Here is a 21774-nt window from a genome sequence, read left to right as displayed (position 1 = left end):
TCGCACAACCTTCACCAGGCCCTTCACCGTCGTAGGCGTCGACTTTGCAGGCCCCTTCGATGTGAAGAATTACGCCGGACGTGCCTGCTTCATTACATTGTGTGTTTTAGCACCAAGGCTATCCATCTCGAGGCCACGTCCGACTTAACCACCGAAAAATTCTTAGCGGCGTTCTCCCGCTTGGTGGCTCGGCGTGGATGTCCGCAGAAGATTTACTCCGACAACGGGAAAACGTTTGTCGGAGCCGCAAAGACTTTATCGCGAGACTTTGTAGAATCACTCCAATCCGAGGTGCTTGCAAAGCACTCTCTCCATAGCCTATCCTGGCATTTCCATCCACCGAGCGCACCACACATGGGCGGCTTGTGGGAATCAGGGATGAAGAGTTTCAAGGCCCTATTCTATAAATCCACTGCCACGACTAAATATACTTTCGAGGAGCTTTCGACCCTCTTGGCAAAAATAGAAGTCTGCCTCAACTCGAGACCGATAGCACCCATGTCCGAGGATTCCAAGCCATTACTCCAGGGCATTTCCTAGTCGTTGGACCTCTTCTATCGATTACTGAACACAGAATTACGCAAGATGCGATGTTTATCCTGAATCGCTGGCAGCAACTTAAGGCTCTTCACCAACAATTTTTTTTTCGTTGGAAGGAAGAGTATCTTAAGGAGCTGCACAAACGTAATAAATGGCAGTTCGCCCAATGTGACTTGAAGGTCGGCGACATGGCGGACGTTTTTAACTCCCGGGGCATTGTCCGTAGACCCGTCCATAAGTTGGTTATGATACCCCTGTGATGTCTAACTAACCTCAATGCTCACCATCCTCACGAGACAATCATTCATCTCCCATCACCTTTTCCTCCGTCTATTGCAGCTATGACACCAGCCACTCAACCTGAGCAGACACCCGGCATCAACTGCGGAAGTGCCGGCGTTTTCTGGGCCTTCCGGCCGAAAAACGTCTTCGCGCAGTACTCATAAACGAGTACTGCGCAAATTGTCTGGCGCATTCAGGGCAATCCGGCCGCAGCAAGGCTGGGTGCAAGACGTGTGGCCAGAGCCACCACTCACTACTGCACCTGCCAGGAGCTCGTCGCCGACAGCGACGTCGTCCCGCTGCAGCCCCTCTCAGCGGGTCCACCTCCTCCGCCCTCGCCGGAACACCTACGCCACAAAGGACGACGGCACCAGGCAGTATCCAGGTCCACAAGGGAAGTTACGCCGCCGCTGAGCACCACACTAATGCAGCACAAGGCCGTTAGCGTCCTGCCCACGGCAATTATCATTTTGCAAACGGGTGTTAAGGATTTCGATGTGAGAGCGTTGATCGATCCGTGTAGCCGTACTACTCGGATCCATGCTTCATTGGCAAGGGCCATGGGTCTTTCCGCCACTAGCATGGGTCCGGGAGAGGTTTGCACAGCGACCATCTGCTCGAAAACATCTGATTTCAATATTGATGCTATCCTGCAATTAGACCCGCAGCTCAATTGCCGGACGCCAATTCGGCCGATCGAGCACGCAGCCAATCCGGCTGTCTGTTTTGCTGGGGGCTCACGTGTATTCTCACGTCATCCTTCCAGGAATCGTCCCCAGGACTGACGATCGTCCCATGGCCCAGAACACCGTCTTCGGGTGGGTCCTTTCAGGTTCCTGCCTGTAATCCTACACCGGTATGTATTGCAATCCTTGCAAGGGGGGGAGTATGTTAATGCCAGATCCCATTAACAGGATTGCTCCTCCCCCACAGAGCCCGATTATGCTATTATCAGATTTCTGTTAATAACATAACCGCCTGCTCTCAGTGCTTGGCCCTACGCCAAGATAATTACTCTGTGAATATACTTTACCTTTTTGAGCGACACCATCTTTTAAATTGAATAAATAATTTTAAAATCACACAACCACGTGTCCTCCTCACTCATCTGACGACTCCACACTAAAACAATCCTGAACCCTCTAATCTGATATTCTAATCTGTCTGCACTTCTTTTCGACACACATACATATACACGCACGTAATAGAACGGGCTCTGCTAACTGCGCAGTAAGCAGCGACTGCGCACAAAGCACACGTCTCTAGTAGTTGAAATACGCTTTTTACAAAGGTCTGGGTGAGGGGGTTGATATAGTCGTGGGGGGTAAATTACAACAAAAGTTGAAATTATATAAAATACATATAAGTCTATATTCAAAAGTTGGACGGTCTAGCTCTAAAGGTGTAGGAGATATAATTAAATAACTAGCTTTCGATAAGGTATTTGATCGATATTAAATTATGGGGAGTAGTTATCGATATGCGCATGATATAGGAAAAAACAAGTAAGAAAGCTCTAGTCGAGACTGCTCGACTACGAGATCCCCTGAACCCTTGGAGCAATAGATATTTCAATAATTTTTCGCGTCTTTCAGCTTACACAAGAAACACGCACACACACACACACAGGCACGTACGCACACAGGCATACATACACACAAACGCATACACACACACACATACACACACACATACACACACGTACGATCTTCATGAAACTTTCAGATTACGATTATAACATGAATATGCATGTAATTGCCAAAGCACAAGTCTCTAGTATTTGAAATACGCTTTTTACAAAAGTAAGGGTGAGGGGGTGAATTTAGAGGTGGGGGGTTAATTTTAACAAAAACCGAAATTGTATAAATTGCATGTAAGCATACATTAAAAATTTGGAGACTCTATCAATAAAGGTGTAGAAGATATAATTTTATAACTGGTTTTCGATAAGGTTTTTTATCGATAAAAAAAGATCGGGATGAGTTATTGGTTTTTAATGATAAACTCGATATGCGCGCTGTAATTACGGACATTAAAAAAACAAATTGAAGTCTCTAGCTCTTATATCTTCGGAAATCGACGCGTTCATACATACGGACAGACGGACAGACAGACGGACAGGGCCAAATCAACTCAGCTCGTCGCCCTGATCAAGAATATATATACTTTGTGGGGTCTGCCACGCCTCCTTCTCCCTGTTACATACATTTCAACAAAACCATTATACCCTGATTTCCCATTAAAAATGGGTTCAGGGTATAACAATAAGAGCAACAACAGCAACAACAGCAGTATCAGCAACAGCAAAAGCAACAGCAACCGCAACAATATCAACAGCAACAGCGACAGCAGCAACAGCAATATAGATCAACAATAGCAACAATTAAACAAGTAAGAACGTTGCAGTCGGGCGTTAACGACTGCGGAATATTCATTCACATCCCATCAGCAATTTAGTTGCTCACTTTCGCTCTAATACTATGGAAAATGCAGTTTTTTCAGACTTGCTGCGCCCCTATTGGGCGTGACACCTCATTTTTGGTCAGTTCTTAGAAGGTGATAACGGCACCCTAACTGCAAAGTTTGAATGCTTACCCTCAAAAAATGTGAGAATTACAGTGTATTTTTCGATATACCACGCGTCTAAAGAAACGTAAAAACTATTTTTTGGGGAATCGATAGAGGAGGCTACCAGTAACTCAACCATTCAAATTTGAAGCTTCTAGCTATTATACTTTAGCAGATATAAACTTTTGCGGTTTGCCACGCCCTCTGTGGGCGGACATATATCCGACAAAGCTTTTTGGTCTTGGGTGATCAGCTCGAGTATATATACAAAATTTGAGGTCTCTGGCATCAATAGTGCCCAAAATATAGCAGAATTTAAACAATCACTATACCTTCAGGTCCGATTTGCCACGCCATTAATAGGCGTAGACTCATAAATTTCGTTTAACTATATAGAATCATAGCATTAGCTGACGTGCAAAATTTCAGCGCTCTAGCTGTAAATCTCTTGGAGATACAGTTTTATCCGATTTGCCACGCCCCCAACGGGCATAGATATATCCGCCATATCTCGTGATCTTGGGTGGTCGATGCGAATCTATATTCCAAATTTCAGCTTTCTAGCTCTACAATTAATATGATTTAGTGGGTGGATCGGGAAAATTTTAACAGCAAAAGCAACAGCAACCGAAACAATATCAACAACAACAGCAGCAACAACAATGAGCAGCAGCAACAACGGACATCTATTTTCACCTATAATCATCAATCATCAGTATCTATAAATAGGAAAAAGCCTGTGCGAAGACCTGCACCGGCCACGCCCAACGCGTCAAGCTGGGCCAACCCAATCAACGGGAGGAAGAAAGCTGACAGCAATACTTAGAGCGCGCAACGCTTAGTCTTTATTATTATTATTAATATAACCTTAAGAATCATTGTAATACACACACAAGCACCCACGCATAAACACGCATGGGCTGCAGTGTGCGCTTACTATGAGAACTTAATTGTTTAATAACTTTTTTATGGACATACGATCTTCATGAAACTTTCAGATTATGATTATAATATGAATATGCATGTAATTGCCAAAGCACAAGTCTCTAGTATTTGAAATACGCTTTTTCAAAAAGTGATGGGCGCTCACTGCCGCCCATGCGTGCTTATGCTTGTGTGTGTATATGTATGTAATTGTTTGTGTATGTGTGTGTGTGTGTGTTTTTTTATATTCGTTTATTGACAGGGCCAAATCGACTCAGCTCGTCGCCCTGATCAAGAATATATATACTTTGTGGGGTCTGCCACGCCTCCTTCTCCCTGTTACATACATTTCAACAAAACCATTATACCCTGATTTCCCATTGAAAATGGGTTCAGGGTATAACAATAAGAGCAACAACAGCAACAACAGCAGTATCAGCAACAGCAAAAGCAACAGCAACCGAAACAATATCAACAACAACAACAGCGGCAACAGCAACTGAAACAATAACAACAACAACAGCAGCAACAACAATGAGCAGCAGCAACAACGGACATCTATTTTCACCTATAATCATCAATCATCAGTATCTATAAATCGGAAAAAGCCTGTGCGAGGACCTGCACCGGCCACGTCCAACGCGTCAAGCTGGGCCAACCCAATCAACGGGAGGAAGAAAGCTGACAGTACTACTTAGAGCGCACAACGCTTAGTCTTTATTATTATTATTAATATAACCTTAAGAATCATTGTAATACACACACAAGCACCCACGCATAAACACGCATGGGCTGCAGTGTGCGCTTACTATGAGAACTTAATTGTTTAATAACTTTTTTATTGACATACGATCTTCATGAAACTTTCAGATTATGATTATAATATGAATATGCATGTAATTGCCAAAGCACAAGTCTCTAATATTTGAAATACGCTTTTTCAAAAAGTGATGGGCGCTCACTGCCGCCCATGCGTGTTTATGCTTGTGTGTGTATATGTATGTAATTGTTTGTGTATGTGTGTGTTTTCTTATATTCGTTTATTGACAATCTTAAATGTTGCACTGCTCAACACTGGTCACGAGTTCACCTTCAGTCGGACTGGATATGGATCTGTTATTGACGTTACTTTTGTCACTTCATCCCTCTTCCGAGAAGCAACATGGAGCCATTGCGATAGTTATACGGGCAGTGATCATACGGCACTCCTGTTCACAATTGAGTCACCTGCCAGGACGCCAACCTTGTGGAGGGAATCATATCGGCTGGATACTTTTGATTCCGCGGCCTTTTTAGTGGCCATTCAGTCTCTGTGCACAATTGGTAATGCTGAGGCCAGAGCATGCTACGCCGCAAGCAGTTCACGCAGTTCACAAGAGCCTACGTATTAGTGGAATGCACAAATAGGTGACATTCGTCGCAAATGCATCCAGGCGAGAAGAAGATATCAACGGGCTCGGGGTAGGTGTACGTATTCCGAAAAACAATTAGCTTACCAGGCAGCCAGAAGACATTTGAAGAAGGATATTCGGGCAAGCAAAAGAGAATGTTTCTTAGAGTTGAGCGACTCAGCCGAATATGACCCCTGGGGCAGAGCATACAAGATAGTAGTTAAGAAACTATACGCAAGTAAACAGGTGCATCCTACGGATCGTCTGGAGCTTAAATCGATTGTGGGAACACTTTTTCCAGGAAGTTTAAGCTTCATTCATGCCCCTGAGTCCGAGTCTGCTGATCAGGGCTCAACGAGCACTCAAATTGTTTTAGTTACAGACGAAGAAATCTTAGTAGCTCTCAGAGGTCTTAGAACCAACATAGGGCTGGACGGGATCCCAAATCGTCCGCTAAAGCTAGCCCTCGCCTTGCAACCTAGTACGTTTGCCGAATTATACAACGAATGTTTAATTAAGGAGACGTCCCCTGAAGCCTGGAAAACCCAGAACTTGGAATTGCAACCCAAGGCTATCAAACCACCAGAGGTGCCACCTTCGTATAGACCAATCTGTCTCTTAGACACCATGGGAAAGGTGTTTGAGAAACTGATCTGCTCTAGACTGGAGGCTTCTATTCTATTGCTAGCGCCGGAGGCCTGTCACCTAACCAATTTGGTTTCCGGAAGGCTCGGTCAACAACAGATGCGCTAGAAAAAGTTGGCAACTTCCGCCATCCAAGGCACCAGATAGCAATACTGCATCATCGCGACCATGGATGTAAAGAATGCCTTTAACACAGATAGTTGGGATATGATACTGGATGCGCTATATATATATATATATATATATATATATATACAATATAATATATATATACAATATAATATCCCTAAATGTCTAAGAGATCATAAGGAGCTACTTCAGAGGAAGAACACTGGTAAGCAACACCAGTGAGGGTCCTCAAACTCGTACAGTGTCAGCTGGAGTACCCCAAGGCTCAGTGCTGGGGCCTCTCCTATGGAATATTCTGTAGGACGGCGTATTGCGCTTGGAACTTCCAGCAGGTGACCACACCATTGGCTTTGCTGATGATGTAGCTGTCGTCGCCACAGGTAAGGAGCATAAAGATACAGAGGATATGTGCAGCGAAAGTATCAATCGCATACGAAACTGATTGATAGGAGCTGGGCTCGAGCTAGCGGCACACAAAACTGAAGTTGTCCTAGTCAGCAGTCGCAAAAAAGTGGAGACTGTCAATATAAAGATCGGCAGCATCACCATTGCGTCAAAGAGGACGATAAAGTATCTTGGCGTCATGATAGACACAAGATTAACTTTCCGCGAGCACCTAGAATATGTGCATAAGGCAGCTGATTCTTGTAGAGCTCTCTCAAGAATTATGCTTAACACGCGGTGACCAAAACAGCAACGACATCTCCTTCTAATGAGCGTTATTAGGTCCGTCATCCTCTATGCTGCGCCAATATGGGGAAGAGCGATGGCAACGTCGAGCTTATGCCGGGGCATTTGCGCCACCTACAGACTGCGCAATCAGAGTCTGCCGTGCGTTCAGAATAGTCTCTGACGACGCGGCGTTCGTCATAGCCGGCATGGTGCCTCTGGAGGACTAAGTCGCTGAAGCCGTGGAACAGTATGCCCACGACCCTCTACGACGCAACGATGTCAGAGCGAACAGCATTGCACGATGGCAAAGAAGGAGGAGCAGCTCAACTAAAAGGCGGTAGACACATACTCTCATCCCGGAGCTTGAGCCATGGGTAAATCGCAAACACGGCGAGGTTAATTTTTATCTTTCGCAAGTTCTTTCGGGACATGAGTGCTTTCGGAGCTACTTAAAGCGCTTTGGCCACGAAGAAACTGACGAATGGTGCAGACGAGGTCTGGTGGAGGACGCGAACCACGTCTTATTCGAATGTGGACGCTTCCTAGAGGAGAGGAGCTGTCTGGAAGAAGCAGTGGGGCGCTCCCTTAGGAGGCAGCTTAGAATTTCATAAGCACCTTTGCGGCCACAATTATGATAGAGCTTCGCAGAATCGAGCGAAGACGAGCTTTCCTAGGCTAAAGTGCTTGTAAAGTGCTTGCGAAGCATTGCTTTACGGCCGTCCCGCAAGCATCGTGCACTATCCTTAAGCACATAATGTAGTATATAAGTAAAGTTGTAAATAAACGAATATAAAACAAGTAAGAAAGCTGTAGTCGAGACTGCCCGACTACGAGATCCCCTGAACTCTTAGAGCAATAGCTGTTTCAATCATTTTTCATGTCTTTCTGCTTACACAAGACACACACACGTACACACACACACGCATATCCACATAAGCATTTAGTTCGAGTTGCTTTTTCGTGAAGTGCTGTCGATGTTATTGTGATCCATCCATCTCACTAACTTTGGTGAGTTGCTAAGTCTTAGCAAAGACAGCAACCTAACATTTGGAGTGAAGACGCAGTTACTGAAAGTAGTGCATACTTTCGGGCTCTTGGTGTAGTTAAGCTGAGTTTAAGATACTGCGGTCTGTAAACTCAAATTATATTAGTAGCCATTGCCCACTACAGGCTTCACGTCGTTGTAGTCGGAGCAAAAAATGGATGCCAGGATGGAGGACGAGCTGCAAGCTTTCGCGCGTCGTTATCTGTTATCAGTCCCCAGTGACTGAGAGCCAGGAACCCAACTCACTAAAAGAAGCGTTAGCCAAAACAGGAGTTACTCTGGAGGGCTTGACTGCCTTATTTGGGGGTCACCGGCATATTAACCCGCTAAGCCCCAAGAGTGCCTCTAGGCACTTATTTTATTTTTAATTTTTAAAAAATAACTAAGAGCTTTTAGTTAACTTACAAATGGTAGGACTGTTAAAAATACTTGCCAATGCCCTGAAAAAGTTTGAAAGCTTTCGGACACAATAATCGGTACTTTTAATAAACATATGATCGAATCATATGTTATTTGGCGCCAAAAATTTCAGCTGATGCATATTGTCATTTGAAGTGTTGATAGAAGCGAATTTATAAAACCTATTGAACTCAATATTTTTTTCGTGAAAAGTAAGGTAATTTACTAAATAAATAAACTTTAAAATGTGCGAATATGTTGAAATTGTGCTTAGTAGCATCGTAAAAGTGATAAGTGCCTTGAGGCACTCTTGGGGATCAACGGCAAAATTTGTTGTCAGCAGCTATTTCACAGCTGCTTGCATTTCTTGAGTGATTTGTGTGTGATTTTTATTTATTGTGGATTTTTATACTCATTCACGAAAGTGAATCAGTATATTGGTTTTGTGCAATGTCCGTCTTGCTGTCCGTCCGTCTGTCCGTCTGTCCGTCTGTCCGTCCGTCCGTCTGTCCGTCTGTCCGTCTGTCCGTATGAACGCAATCTATTTCGGCGCTATTGAAGCTAGAGACTTGAAATTTGGAACACTTACTCGTGTATATCTCCGATTTATAAAGTGTTAAAATTTTCCCGATCCGCCCACTAGGGGCGTGGCAAATCGGAAAATGCATTTTCCGATATACCAGAAATCATGTTTGTTGAAGAGCTAGAAAGCTGAAACTTGGTATGTAGGTCCGCGTTGACCGCCCAAGATCACGAGCTATGGCGGATATATCTACGCCCATTGGGGGCGTGGCAAATCGGATAAAACTGTATCTCCTAAAGTTATAAACCTAGAATGCTGAAATTTTGCACGTCAGCTAATGGTATGATTCTATAAAGTCTGAAGATAAATTATAAGTCTACGCCCGTTGGGGGCGTGGCAAATCGGACCTGAAGATATAGTGATTTTTTAAATTCTCCTATATTTTGGACACTATTGATGGCAGAGACCTCAAATTTTGTATATATACTCGGACTGATCACCCAAGACCAAAAAGTTTTGTCGGATATATGTCCGCCCTCAGGGGGCGTGGCAAACCGCAAAAGTTTTTATCTCCTAAAGTATAATAGCTAGAAGCTTCAAATTTGGATAGTTGAGTTACTGGTAGCCTCCTCTATCGATTCCCCAAAAATAATTTTTAGGCCTCTTTAGGGGCGTGGCATATCGAAAAGTACCCTGTAATTTTCACATTTTTTTAGGGTAAGCATTCAAACTTTGCAGTTAGGGTAACGTTATCTCTTTCTAAAAACTGACCAAAAATGAGGTGTCTACGCCCAGTTGGGGCGTGGCAAATCGGAAAAACCTGTATATTCTACAGTATTAGAACGAAACTTAACTACTAAATTGTTGATGGGATGTGAATGAGTATTCCCCAGTCGGTAACGCCCGACTGCAACGTTCTTACTTGTTGTTAATAGAAATTAAATAATGGCTTTGAGAGTTCGCTATAAATGGTCTGATTTGACGGATGAACAACTGCTGGAGCTATTCGAATCAGTCCCGTCGGATGTGGATATATCAAGTATATCAAGTGACAACGAGGATGAAGAAGATGAAGACCTAGCAGAGGCACTAAACACTGCAATAGAAGATGCCTCTACGGTATCCTTAATGTGCAGTAATCTTGAAAACATTGAAAATACTGTGCAGAACCATGAGTTTTCCCGAAAAGCTCCTAAAAGGCCTCGATCTCCATTGCCAGTTATTGAAGGAGCAACACATACAACTTTACCATCTTCTGGTGGCTTTAATGGGCTTAGTAAGCAAGTCATTACTTTGAATTATAATACAACTCATTATTTTATTTTATTAGATATTAAATCGATTAAAAAGGAACCCAGTAAAGTTATATGGCGACATCAATCAATGCAATTGCACATAAACAATGTAGCTTTTCAAGGCGACTCTTCGTTGCCATCAAAATTAACTGATCTGAAAACTCCGTATCAACTATTTTGTTATTTTGTAAACACGGACATTATAAGTATGATAGTCGAGGAAACAATGCGCGCATCTTTCAAGGAAACATATTGCGAACAAGTTTAAGATCACAACGGGAGCTGTTCATCACTATATCGGTATTTTGATTTACATGTCAATATATCGGTACCCTAATTTGAAAAGTTACTGGGGACAAAACGCGTTAGCACCCATACAAACCTGTATGACCCGCAGCAAATTTGAAGCAATTAAGAAATACTTCTCATTGTGTGATGAAAGCAAGCGTATCAAAAAGGGTGAGCCTGGCTATGATCCACTTTTTCGCACGCGCAGAGTTATTGACATTTTGAATGAAAGATTTGACTCTGTGCCTAAGCAAGCTCGATTATGCGTCGATGAACAAATGTGCAGCACAAAAATGAAGCACCATTTGCGGCAATACATGCCCAATAAGCCACACAAGTGGTGAATAAAATTATTTGTCCTGTGTGATTCATTTGGATATGCATACAGATTTGAAATATATAGTGGCGCAGGTGATAATTCGATATCACCTGGTTACCCTGATCTTGGTGCGTCAGCTTGACAAAAACCGTTGAAAGCTTCAAACATCATATAATATATTTTGACAATTTTTACACATCGATACCTTTGATGGTTTACCTTCGGGCAAGAGGGATTTACAGTTTGGGAACTATTCGAGAAAATCGGATACTAAACTGCAAACTCCCAAACGATAGTGAAATCAAGGAAAAGTCAAGAGGTTTTTCAGCTGAGTACGTGGGCTCCTCATATAGAGTAGAAATTAGTAACGTACTGTGGAAAGACAACAAGGCCGTTCCGTTGTTATCGACCTATGTGGGCGTTAAGCCGTTTGAGAGGTCACATGCACAAGAAGGAACAGCAAAGACCTCTCGTTACGACAGAAAGTCGAAGCGCCATGTAGAAGTTGATTGTCCACAAATTATTAGAGAGTATAATGCTCATATGGGGGGTGTGGATCTGATGGATGGGCTTATGGGCCGATACCATATAAGAAGTAAAACTCAAGATGCTACAACCCTAATTTTCTACCATTTAGTAGATATGGCCATAACAAACGCCTACATCCTATACAGACGTATACAGAAGGAAACCATGAGCAGCGAGAAATTGATTGAGCTTCCGGATTTTCGAGAGTCTATTGCAGCGGGTGTAGTGGGATATCAGTCAAAAGACTTGCCAGGTCGTCCACTCAAGAACAACAATTTATCTTCACCATCTTCAACTTTGTCTGCGCAATCAACTCGGTCGCCATCACATACTATGCAGTCGCCAATTTCTCAGCGATCCTTGCAACTACTTAACAAGGTCAAAAATCAAATCACCCAATAATGGACTTAAGGTGTGACCTTCAGAACCATTTTCCAGAGTGGTTGGATCGCAATACGGGAAAAAGATGGTGCAAGCACTGCAAAACTGCACAAACGCAGCGCATTTGCACAAAATGCAAACTGCATTTATGCTGCTCGGCCAGCAAAAATTGTTTTGCTGAGTATCATCGATACAAATAAAATGTATATAATAAAAATATAATGATAATATATATATATATATAATAAATAAAATAAAACAAATATTAAAACAAGTAAGAAAATTCTAGTCGAGAGTGCTCGACTAGATACTACCCTGAACCCAACAAATAAAAATGCTCATTTAGTATGGCTGAAATTTCGATGTATTTAAAAATATAAATCAAATACCAAACTCATTTAATAAAATATAAAAATATTTTGAAACAATTTAAAAAAATTAACATCAGTTGCATCGATCGGGATTCGAACCGCGACTTCTCGATCGAGCGTCATGCAGCTAACACACTAGGCCACCTCACTCCTCCTAGTGGCGCTGGCAAAACTCAAATAGATTCACTGCTGCAGCGCCATCTACCAAAACTAAACGAAACTAACAGCTGATGTGATTCTAAGAATCTGCTAGAATAACCAAACTATTAAAAACGCACATAAAGTATAGTTAAAATTTCAATTTCGGTGTATTTAAAAATATAAATTAAATAGAAAACTCATTTATGAAAATATAAAAATATTTTGAAACAATTAAAAAAAAAATTAACATCAGCTGCATCGACCGGGATTCGAACCGCGACTTCTCGATCGAGCGTCATGCAGCTAACACACTAGGCCACCTCACTCCTTCTAGTGGCGCTGGCAAAACTCAAATAGATTCACTGTTGCTGCGCCATCTACCAAATCTAAACGAAACTAACAGCTGATGTGATTCAACGAATGTTTTTGTTGTAGCTGCTGCACGTGCGTTTGTTAATTGGCCAAATATTTGACTATTTCTAATTAATTTTTGACTGAACGGAATTTAATGAAACTTTCAGCATATGATCTACATATTATATTGAATATTTGAGAAATTAAAAAAAAAAAAAAGAAAAATCATTCACAATTAATTATAGGGACATCTGATTTGAACTTGAATGTTTTTACTCGATAAAAACATAACGGGATGATTTTTCGAATTTTAAAAGCAAACTCGACGTAGGCGCTGTATAAACGGTAATTTAAAAAAAATCAAGTCTCTAGGTCTTATATCTTCGGAAATCGACGCGTTCAAACATACGGACAGACGGACAGACAGACAGACGGACAGGGTCAAATCGACTCAGCTCGTCGCCCTGATCAAGAATATATATACTTTATGGGGTCTGCCACGCCTCCTTCTGCCTGTTACATACATTTCAACAAAACCATTTTACCCTGATTTCCCATTTTCAATGGGTTCAGAGTATAAAAAAAAAATCAATTTATTTGGAAACTACTTTTTTCCCTTTAAGCCCCAAGAGTGCCTTGAGGCACTTATTTACATTTTCTCACCTTCCAGGTAACCGAAAGCTTCTAGATTTTTTCTGAGTTCATATTTGAGCTCAGGGGCCCCGATTTACTTAAAAAAATTATTCGAACTAATTTCTGCCTTTATTTTAGAAAGTAGTCTTAGATGGAGGTGGCTAGACTGGACAATCTCCATAAGACTGCCCGAAAAGCTCTGCAACCGACCGGTAAAAAACTGCGAGGTGCAGACCATGCCGCTACAGAAAGTAGTAGAGAAAGCGAGCGCTAGTGCGAGCAATATGCCCAAGCGGTCGAGGGAAGTTGCCACCGATCAGAGGAAAACACTCTCAAAAAAGCCAAGGCCCAATAAAGGCGCAGCGAATCCAAAAGAACCAATGGCTCTACAGCTGAAAATTCAAATCAGGCAGCTGGACAGTCATTAAAGGACGCAAGCCCATGCAAAAACGACCCAGAAGTGACGCAATCGCGATTTCAGGCGTGGCTGGTTGCAGCTATGCGGTCATGCTTCGTGTAGTCAAGACAGACCTAAATTTAAAGCATCTGAGCGGCTACGTTCAAGGCATTAGAAAGACAGCTAAGGGTGATCTTTTGTTGCAACTGAGTAGGAAGCCGAAGCATAGCGCTGTGGCCCTGCACGAACCTGTAGGCAAGGCCTTAGGCGACTGAGCGTTAACTACCGCTCGTAGCCGCTCAGATGCTTTAAATTTAGGTCTGTCTTGACTACACGAAGCATGACCGCATAGCTGCAACCAGCCACGCCTGAAATCGCGATTGCGTCACTTCTGGGTCGTTTTGCATCACTTATCGAATCGGCTCAAATTGAGATTCGTGACCTAGGTGAGCTAGCGAGCAAAGAGGAAATCTTGGAGGCCATTATTGAGGTTATCAAATTGCTCTTCCAATCGGGAAAGCCAAAACTCTGCTCGAGCTGTCCAAAATTAGAATAGGATGGGTAGTATCTGAGCCGTGGACCAGCCTAAACGCTGTTTCAAGTGCCTTGATTACGGTCATATGGTAGCAAACTGCGGCAGCGACTGTGACCTAATGGGCGCCTGTTTCAGGTGTGGAGAGATGGGTCCCAATGCAAAAGCATGTACTAAGCCACCAAAATGTAGCCTCTGCATCCGGAAAGGTGAACAGCAGACTGACCACTCAGCAGCAGCTTCAAGTGTCCATCCTACCGTGAAGCTTCACGTAAAATGAAATGTTAAGGTTCCTCCAACTTAACTTAAATCACTGTGTTGCTGCCCAAGATCTACTAGAGCAGACCATGAGAGAAAAATGCATTGACGTAGCCTTTATCAGTGGGCCTCATCACGGTATGGCCGCCTGCCATAGAACTTGGTTAACAGATACTAATGGCAAAGCGGTGTTGTATGTATGTGGCAACACAACGAATGTTCTTTCGAATGTTAAGTCATTCAATGGGTTCGTACGTGGCTGATATGGTAACTTATGGCTCTACAGCTGCTACTTTGCCCCCAGCACGCAGCTCAGTGAATTCACAACGGTGCTTGACGAGCTTGCCGAGGATGCTAGGGGTCGGAAGGCCATTATAGCAGGAGATTTTACCTCATGGGCGTTAGAATGGGGTAGCCCCACAACAAATGCCAGAGGCCGTATCGTACTGGAGATCTTCGCGACAAAGAGTTTTAGTTACACACGAAGAAATCTTAGTAGCTCTCAGAGGTCTTAGAACCAACATAGCTCCAGGGCTGGACGGGATCCCAAATCGTGCGCTAAAGCTAGCCCTCGCCTTGGAACCTAGTACGTTTGCCGAATTATACAACGAATGTTTAATTAGGGAGACGTCACCTGCAGCCTGGAAAGCCCAGAACTTGGAATTGCAACCCAAGGCTGGCGAACCACCAGAGGTGCCATCTTCGTATAGACCAATCTGTCTCTTAGACACCATGGGAAAGTTGTTTGAGAAACTGATTGGCTCTAGACGCATAGACGCAATAGAAGCATCGATATTGCTAGCGCCGGAAGCCCGTCACCTGTCACGTGCACCAGATTGAGGCACAAGACGAAGCAATACTGCATCATCGCGACCCTGGACGTTAAAAACGCCTTCAACATAGCTAGTTGGGATATGATACTGAATGCCCTGTCACAATATACTATCCGTAAAAATCTAAAAGAGACAATAAAGAGGAAAAACCCTGGTATACAACACGAGTGAGGGTCCCCAAACTCATACAGTGTCAGCCGGAATATGGAATATTATGTGCGACGGCGTACTGCGTTTGGAAGTACCAGCAGGTGCGCACACCATTGGCTTTGCTGATGATGTGGCCGTCGTCGCCATAGGCCAAGAGCTTAAAGATACAGAGGATATGTGCAGTGAAAGTATCAATAGCATACGAAACTGGTTGATAGGAGCTGGGCTCGAGCTTGCGGCGCACAAGACGGAAGTCGTCCTAGTCAGCAGTCGCAAAAAAGTGGAGACTGTCAATATAAAGATCGGCAGCATCACCATTGCGTCAAAGAGGACGATAAAGTATCTTGGCGTCATGAAGGTATAGACACAAAGGATTAAGCTTATCCGCGGCAACCACGAAGATAATTCATCTATGGGCAATTCTTGTAAAGCTCTCCAAGAATTATGCTTAACAACACGACGGGGACAAAAACAGCAAACGTACTCGTCGTCCTTCTATAACGTTAATTGGTACTACGTACAAAACGGTTCCTGGCAGTCCTCCTCATACTGTTGCTGCCTGGACACAAGAGCCCTATATCAAAGAAAAAACCAATATGCCGTCAAACTCATAGGCGTACAGTAACACAAATTATTTTTGCGAAATGGCTCCACGTGGGAAGCAAACTGGTGTTGAGGCACGCCAAATAATATTAAAACTGCATTTTGATGGCAAAACTGTTAGAGAAATAGCAGAGCTGGTCGGAAGAAGCAAATCTACCGTCCATGATATCATAAAAAGGTTTCGGGAAGATGGAAGATTGATTAACAAAAGCCAGGAGGGAAAAAGAAAGCGATTAAACTCAAGGGAGGAGCGGTCGATTATAAGGGAAATTAAGGTTGATCCCTTTAAAACCGCAAAGGAACTAAGGATGTCATTAAAAACAAACTTTGGAAAGGATGTGTGTGATAACACAGTGCGCAATACTTTGCATCGGTATGATTTGCATGGCCGAGTTGCCCAAAAAAAGCCTTATATTAGCCCTAAGAACAAAGCGTTTAGGGTAAAATTCGCGAAAGAGTACTTGCTAAAAACGGATGACTTTTGGAATCATGTTAGTTGGTTGTATATCATATTAAATACCTTTCTTTTTTTGCTAATTATCTTATTTAAAGGTGTTGTTTACTGATGAAAGTAAATTTAATTTGCATGGGTCCGATGGTAAGGTGTATGTGTGGCGTAAACCAAATACTGAGTTTGAGCCCAAGAACACAATAGGCACTGTTAAGCATGGAGGAGGTTCAGTCATGGTTTGGGGCTGTATGTCGAGTGCGGGAGTTGGCCATTTGCACTTTATCGATGGCATACTCGATAAATTTGGCTACCTTGATATTTTGAAAAAAAAATGTTAAGCAGAGTGCGGAGAAATTGGGGATACTTGAAGACTTTGCTTTCTATCAAGACAACGACCCCAAGCACACTTCAATGCTAGCTAGGCTCTGGCTAATCCATAATTGTCCCAAATTGATCCAAACGCCTGCCCAGAGCCCGGATATAAACGTAATAGAAAATCTGTGGGAAATTTTGGCGAGGAAAGTTTACCAAAACCGGTATAAACAATCTGGACCAATTGAAAATGGGATTACTTGCAGCTTGGGACTCCATAGAGCCAGAGATCTGCAAAAAGTTGGTCAAATCAGTTCCCAATCGCTTGCAGGCTGTTGTCGCAAACAAAGGTTTTGCAACAAAATATTAAATATTAAGTTTTTCTCTTATTTTTTATTAAAGTTTTCTTTTGTCCGATTTGGCGTTGAAGCTCAAAATCGGACTTGTTGTTAGTTTTTTAAAATAAAAAAAATGTTGCCATTTGAAATTAAAAATTTTTTTTTTTGTTTTAGGGGGCTAATACATAATAGAGTTGAGAAAAAATGTGAAAACGGTAAAAATTTAACTTACTGCTAAAGAAAATTCGCACACCACATTTCAGTAATAAAACCAAGAAAAAAAATTAATACCCCTAAAAACACATACACACACAAGCACCCACGCATAAACACGCATGGGCTGCAGTGTGCGCTTACTATGGGAACTTAATTGTTTAATAACTTTTTTTGTGGACGTACGATCTTCATGATATACTACAAAGTATATATATTCTTGATCAGGGTGACAAGCTGAGTCGATTTGGCCCTGTCCGTCTGTCTGTCTGTCCGTCTGTCCGTATGTATGAACGCGTCGATTTCAGAAGATATAAGAGCTAGAGACTTCAAATTTTTTTTAGACTCATTCACGAAAGTGAAATGAGTATATTGGTTTTGTGCAATGTCCGTCTTGCTGTCCGTCCGTCTGTCCGTCTGTCCGTATGAACGCAATCTATTTCGGCGCTATTGAAGCTAGAGACTTGAAATTTGGAACACATACTCGTGTATATCTCCGATTTATAAAGTGTTAAAATTTTCCCGATCCGCCCACTAGGGGCGTGGCAAATCGGAAAATGCATTTTCCGATATTCCAGAAATCATGTTTGTTGAAGAGCTAGAAAGCTGAAATGTGGTATGTAGGTCCGCGCCAACCACCCAAGATCACGAGCTATGGCGGATATATCTCCGCCCATTAGGGGCGTGGCAAATCGGACAAAACTGTATCTCCTAAAGTTATAAACCTAGAATGCTGAAATTTTGCACGTAAGTTGATGTTTTAATTCTATGAAGATGGGTGAAAAAATTATATATCTACGTCCCTTAGGGGCGTGGCAAATCGGACCTGAAGATATAGTGATTTTTCGAATTCTGCTATATTTTAGGCACTATTGATGCTAGAGATCTGAAATTTGGTATATATACGCGGGTTGATCACCCAAGTCCAACGAGCTATGGTAGATATATGTCCGCCCATAGGGGGCGTGGCAAACCGCAAAAGTTTATATCTCCTACAATTTAAGAGCTAGAAGCTTCAAATTTGGATAGTTAAGTTACTGGTAGCCTCCTCTATCGATGCCCCAAAAATAATTTTTAAGCCTCTTTAGGGGCGTGGCATATCGAAAAATACCCTGTAATTTTCACATTTTTTGAGCGTAAGAATTCAAATTTTGCATTTAGGTAACCGGTTACTCGTTCTAAGAACTGGCTAAAATTGAGGAGTCGACGGTCACTAGGGGCGTGGCAATCGGCATTTACAGTGCCCGTATCGCGACATTTATATGCGTCAGCCATCTATTTATGCATTTGTACATATAAATAAGCTTAATAGATATTCATAATACAAAAGGAAACATTTTTATGAATTTAAAAAAATTTAAAAGAAGCTAAAATAACAAAAATTTGCAATTTACAAAAAAGTGTTTTCCGCGGGATTTGAACTCGCACCCAACCCAAACAGCATGTTTGTCAAAATAGCTAAAATATTGGTCGTCGGCGCTTCAGCCTACAGCACCACCGCGTCGTTTCGATCAATAGAAGTTAAAACGAAATCACATTATTGTTATGACGCCACATAGCAAAGAAAAGCCAGAGTGGTGGCTGGAAATTCAAAAACAATGCAAAGACAAATCAATCGCAACGAGATTCTTAGAATATGCTAGAGTACGCATTTATGTGTGCATACATACACACATACAAATGAGCGCGTGTATAAGGCTGGAATGCTTGATGCTATGCGTGCAGACTTACATATATACATATGTATGTATTTGCATATATGTATTTGAGGGCTATTTAAGAAGAAACAAATTTAAACTTATAAAATTATTCGACTAAGAAAATGAAAAGTATTAAGTGCCATTCAGTCAAGCTCGCACCTTCCCAATAAAATATCTATTTTATAAAAAACGAAAAATGTATGAAAAAAAAAAAAAAAAACATAGTAGAGGTTCGAACCTCCCTACTCTAACGTTACTTGCGTCGCCCTTAGCACCCGCGCCATTGCTTTGCTCGAGCACTCAGCTGCTAAAATAGAATAGCTTAATAAGAGAGCGTCATCAGACAAAACTACAGTAACGGCTAGAAAGTCCAGAAATCAATCGAAATTCTAAGAATGTGAGAAAAGGCGCGCTTCTGTCTGTACGCATAGAATAGACGATGAGTGTGTGCACATGTATAGTAAAATCGCGCTGATCTGCTGCTAGCTTGAAGCCGGTATCCAATATATGGATATAAATACATGTATATTATTAAAAGTCAAAATTGTATAAATTATATACATATGCATGTAATTTGAATGCAATTATGCAATGATCATAGCAATAGCTATCGATGATTTTCCCATTTTAAATGGGATCATGCCCTGTTTTTTGTTGCGCACTAGACTTGAAAATTGCACTATATACTCTGGTTGACAGCGTTTGGGCTGTGAATGAGTCTTCTGCAATCGGTATCGCCCGACTGCAACGTTCTTACTTGTTTTTAATGTCCGTAATTACAGCGCGGATATCGAGTTTATCATTAACAAGTAAGAAAGCTCTAGTCGAGACTGCTCGACTACGAGATCCCCTGAACCCTTGGAGCAATAGATATTTCAGCTTACACAAGAAACACGAACGCACACACACGCACGTACGCACACACAGGCATACATACACACACACACATACACACACACATACACAAACACATACACACACATACACAAACACATACACACACAAGCACCCACGCATAAACACGCATGGGCTGCAGTGTGCGCTTACTATGGGAACTTAATTGTTTAATACCTTTTTTTGTGGACGTACGATCTTCATGATATACTACAAAGTATATATATTCTTGATCAGGGTGACAAGCTTAGTCGATTTGGCCCTGTCCGTCTGTCTGTCTGTCCGTCTGTCCGTATGTATGAACGCGTCGATTTCAGAAGATATAAGAGCTAGGAGACTTCAAATTTTTTTAAAATGTCCGTAATTACAGCGCGCATATCAAGTTTATCATTAAAAATAGATAACTCTTCCCGATCTTTTTTTATCGATAAAAAACCTTTTCGAAAACCAGTTATAAAATTATATCTTCTACACCTTTATTGCTAGAGTCTCCAAATTTTTAATGTATGCTTACATGCAATTTATACAATTTCGGTTTTTGTTAAAATTTACTCCCCACCCTTAAATTCCTCCCCTCACCATCACTTTTGTAAAAAGCGTATTTCAAATACTAGAGACTTGTGCTTGGGCAATTACACGTATATTCATGTTATAATCATAATCTGAAAGTTTCATGAAGATCGTACGTCCACAAAAAAAGTTATTAAGCAATTAAGTTCTCATAGTAAGCGCTCACTGCCGCCCATGCGTGTTTATGCTTGTGTGTGTATATGTATGTAAATGTTTGTGTATGTGTGTGTATGCGTTTGTGTGTGTATGCGTGTGTGTGTGTGTATGTGTGTGTGTATGCGTTTGTGTGTGTATGCGTGTGTGTGTGTGTATGTGTGTCTGTATGCGTGTGTGTGTATGTATGCCTGTGTGTTTTTTTTTTTTTATATTCATTTATTGACAAAATTATAACAAATTGCAAGTTGCTTGGTGGCTAGGATAGCGCGCGGTGCTTGCGGGACGGCCGTAAAGCATTGCTTCGCAAGCACTATGCGCTACCTTAGCCTGGGACAGCTCGTCTTCTCGATCGCTCGACTCTGCGGAGCTCCATCATCACCGTGGCCGCGAAAGTGCTTGTTAGTTCCCAAGCTTCCTCCGATTCCAGCATGGCGTTGACTAAGTTGTCCGCTCTGATTGAGCGGCCCACTGCCTCTTCCAGACGACGCCTCTCCTCCAGGAACCGTCCACATTCGAAAAGAATGTGGTTGGCGTCTTCCACATGCCCTCGCTCGCACCAGGGGCACTCGTCAGATTCCTCGTGGCCAAAGCGCTTCAAATAGCTCCGAATCTGCGTAAGGTAGAAGTTAACCTCGCCATGTTTGCGGTTAACCCATGGTTCAAGCTCCGGGATGAGCTTGTGCGTCCACCGCCCTTTAGCTGTGCTATTCCACCTTCTTTGCCATCGTGCGATGCTGTTCGCCCTGACAGCGTTGAGTCGCGTAGGCCCGTGCGAATTCCGCTCCACGGCTTCGGCGACCAAATACTCCAGTGGCATCATACCGGCTATGACGAGCGCCGCGTCATCGGAGATAGTCCTGAAAGCGCAGCTGACTCTGATTGCGCTCAGCCTGTAGATCGCGCAAATGCCTCGGCTGTAGCTCGGCGTTGCCATCGCTC

General features: G+C 42.5%; 1 protein-coding gene across 1 annotated transcript in view; it reads right to left on the bottom strand.

The window, feature by feature from the left end:
- Positions 1–1075: 1075 nt before the first annotated feature.
- Positions 1076–21774, bottom strand: part of LOC108620411 (dynein axonemal heavy chain 5-like) — a 29090-nt gene continuing 8391 nt past the window's right edge. The window contains exon 6 of the mRNA XM_089476197.1: positions 1076–1271. Within this exon, the coding sequence (XP_089332323.1) occupies positions 1076–1271 (196 nt within the window). The remainder of the gene's footprint in view (positions 1272–21774) is intronic.

This window comes from Drosophila arizonae, unplaced genomic scaffold (genome assembly GCF_054131065.1).
Source record: "Drosophila arizonae isolate 15081-1271.41 unplaced genomic scaffold, UAZ_ARI_1.0 ARI_Backbone_186, whole genome shotgun sequence".
Classification (NCBI taxonomy): domain Eukaryota; kingdom Metazoa; phylum Arthropoda; class Insecta; order Diptera; family Drosophilidae; genus Drosophila; species Drosophila arizonae.
Note: the sequence above shows the minus strand (reverse complement) of the source record. Positions and strands in the feature narration are given on the sequence as shown.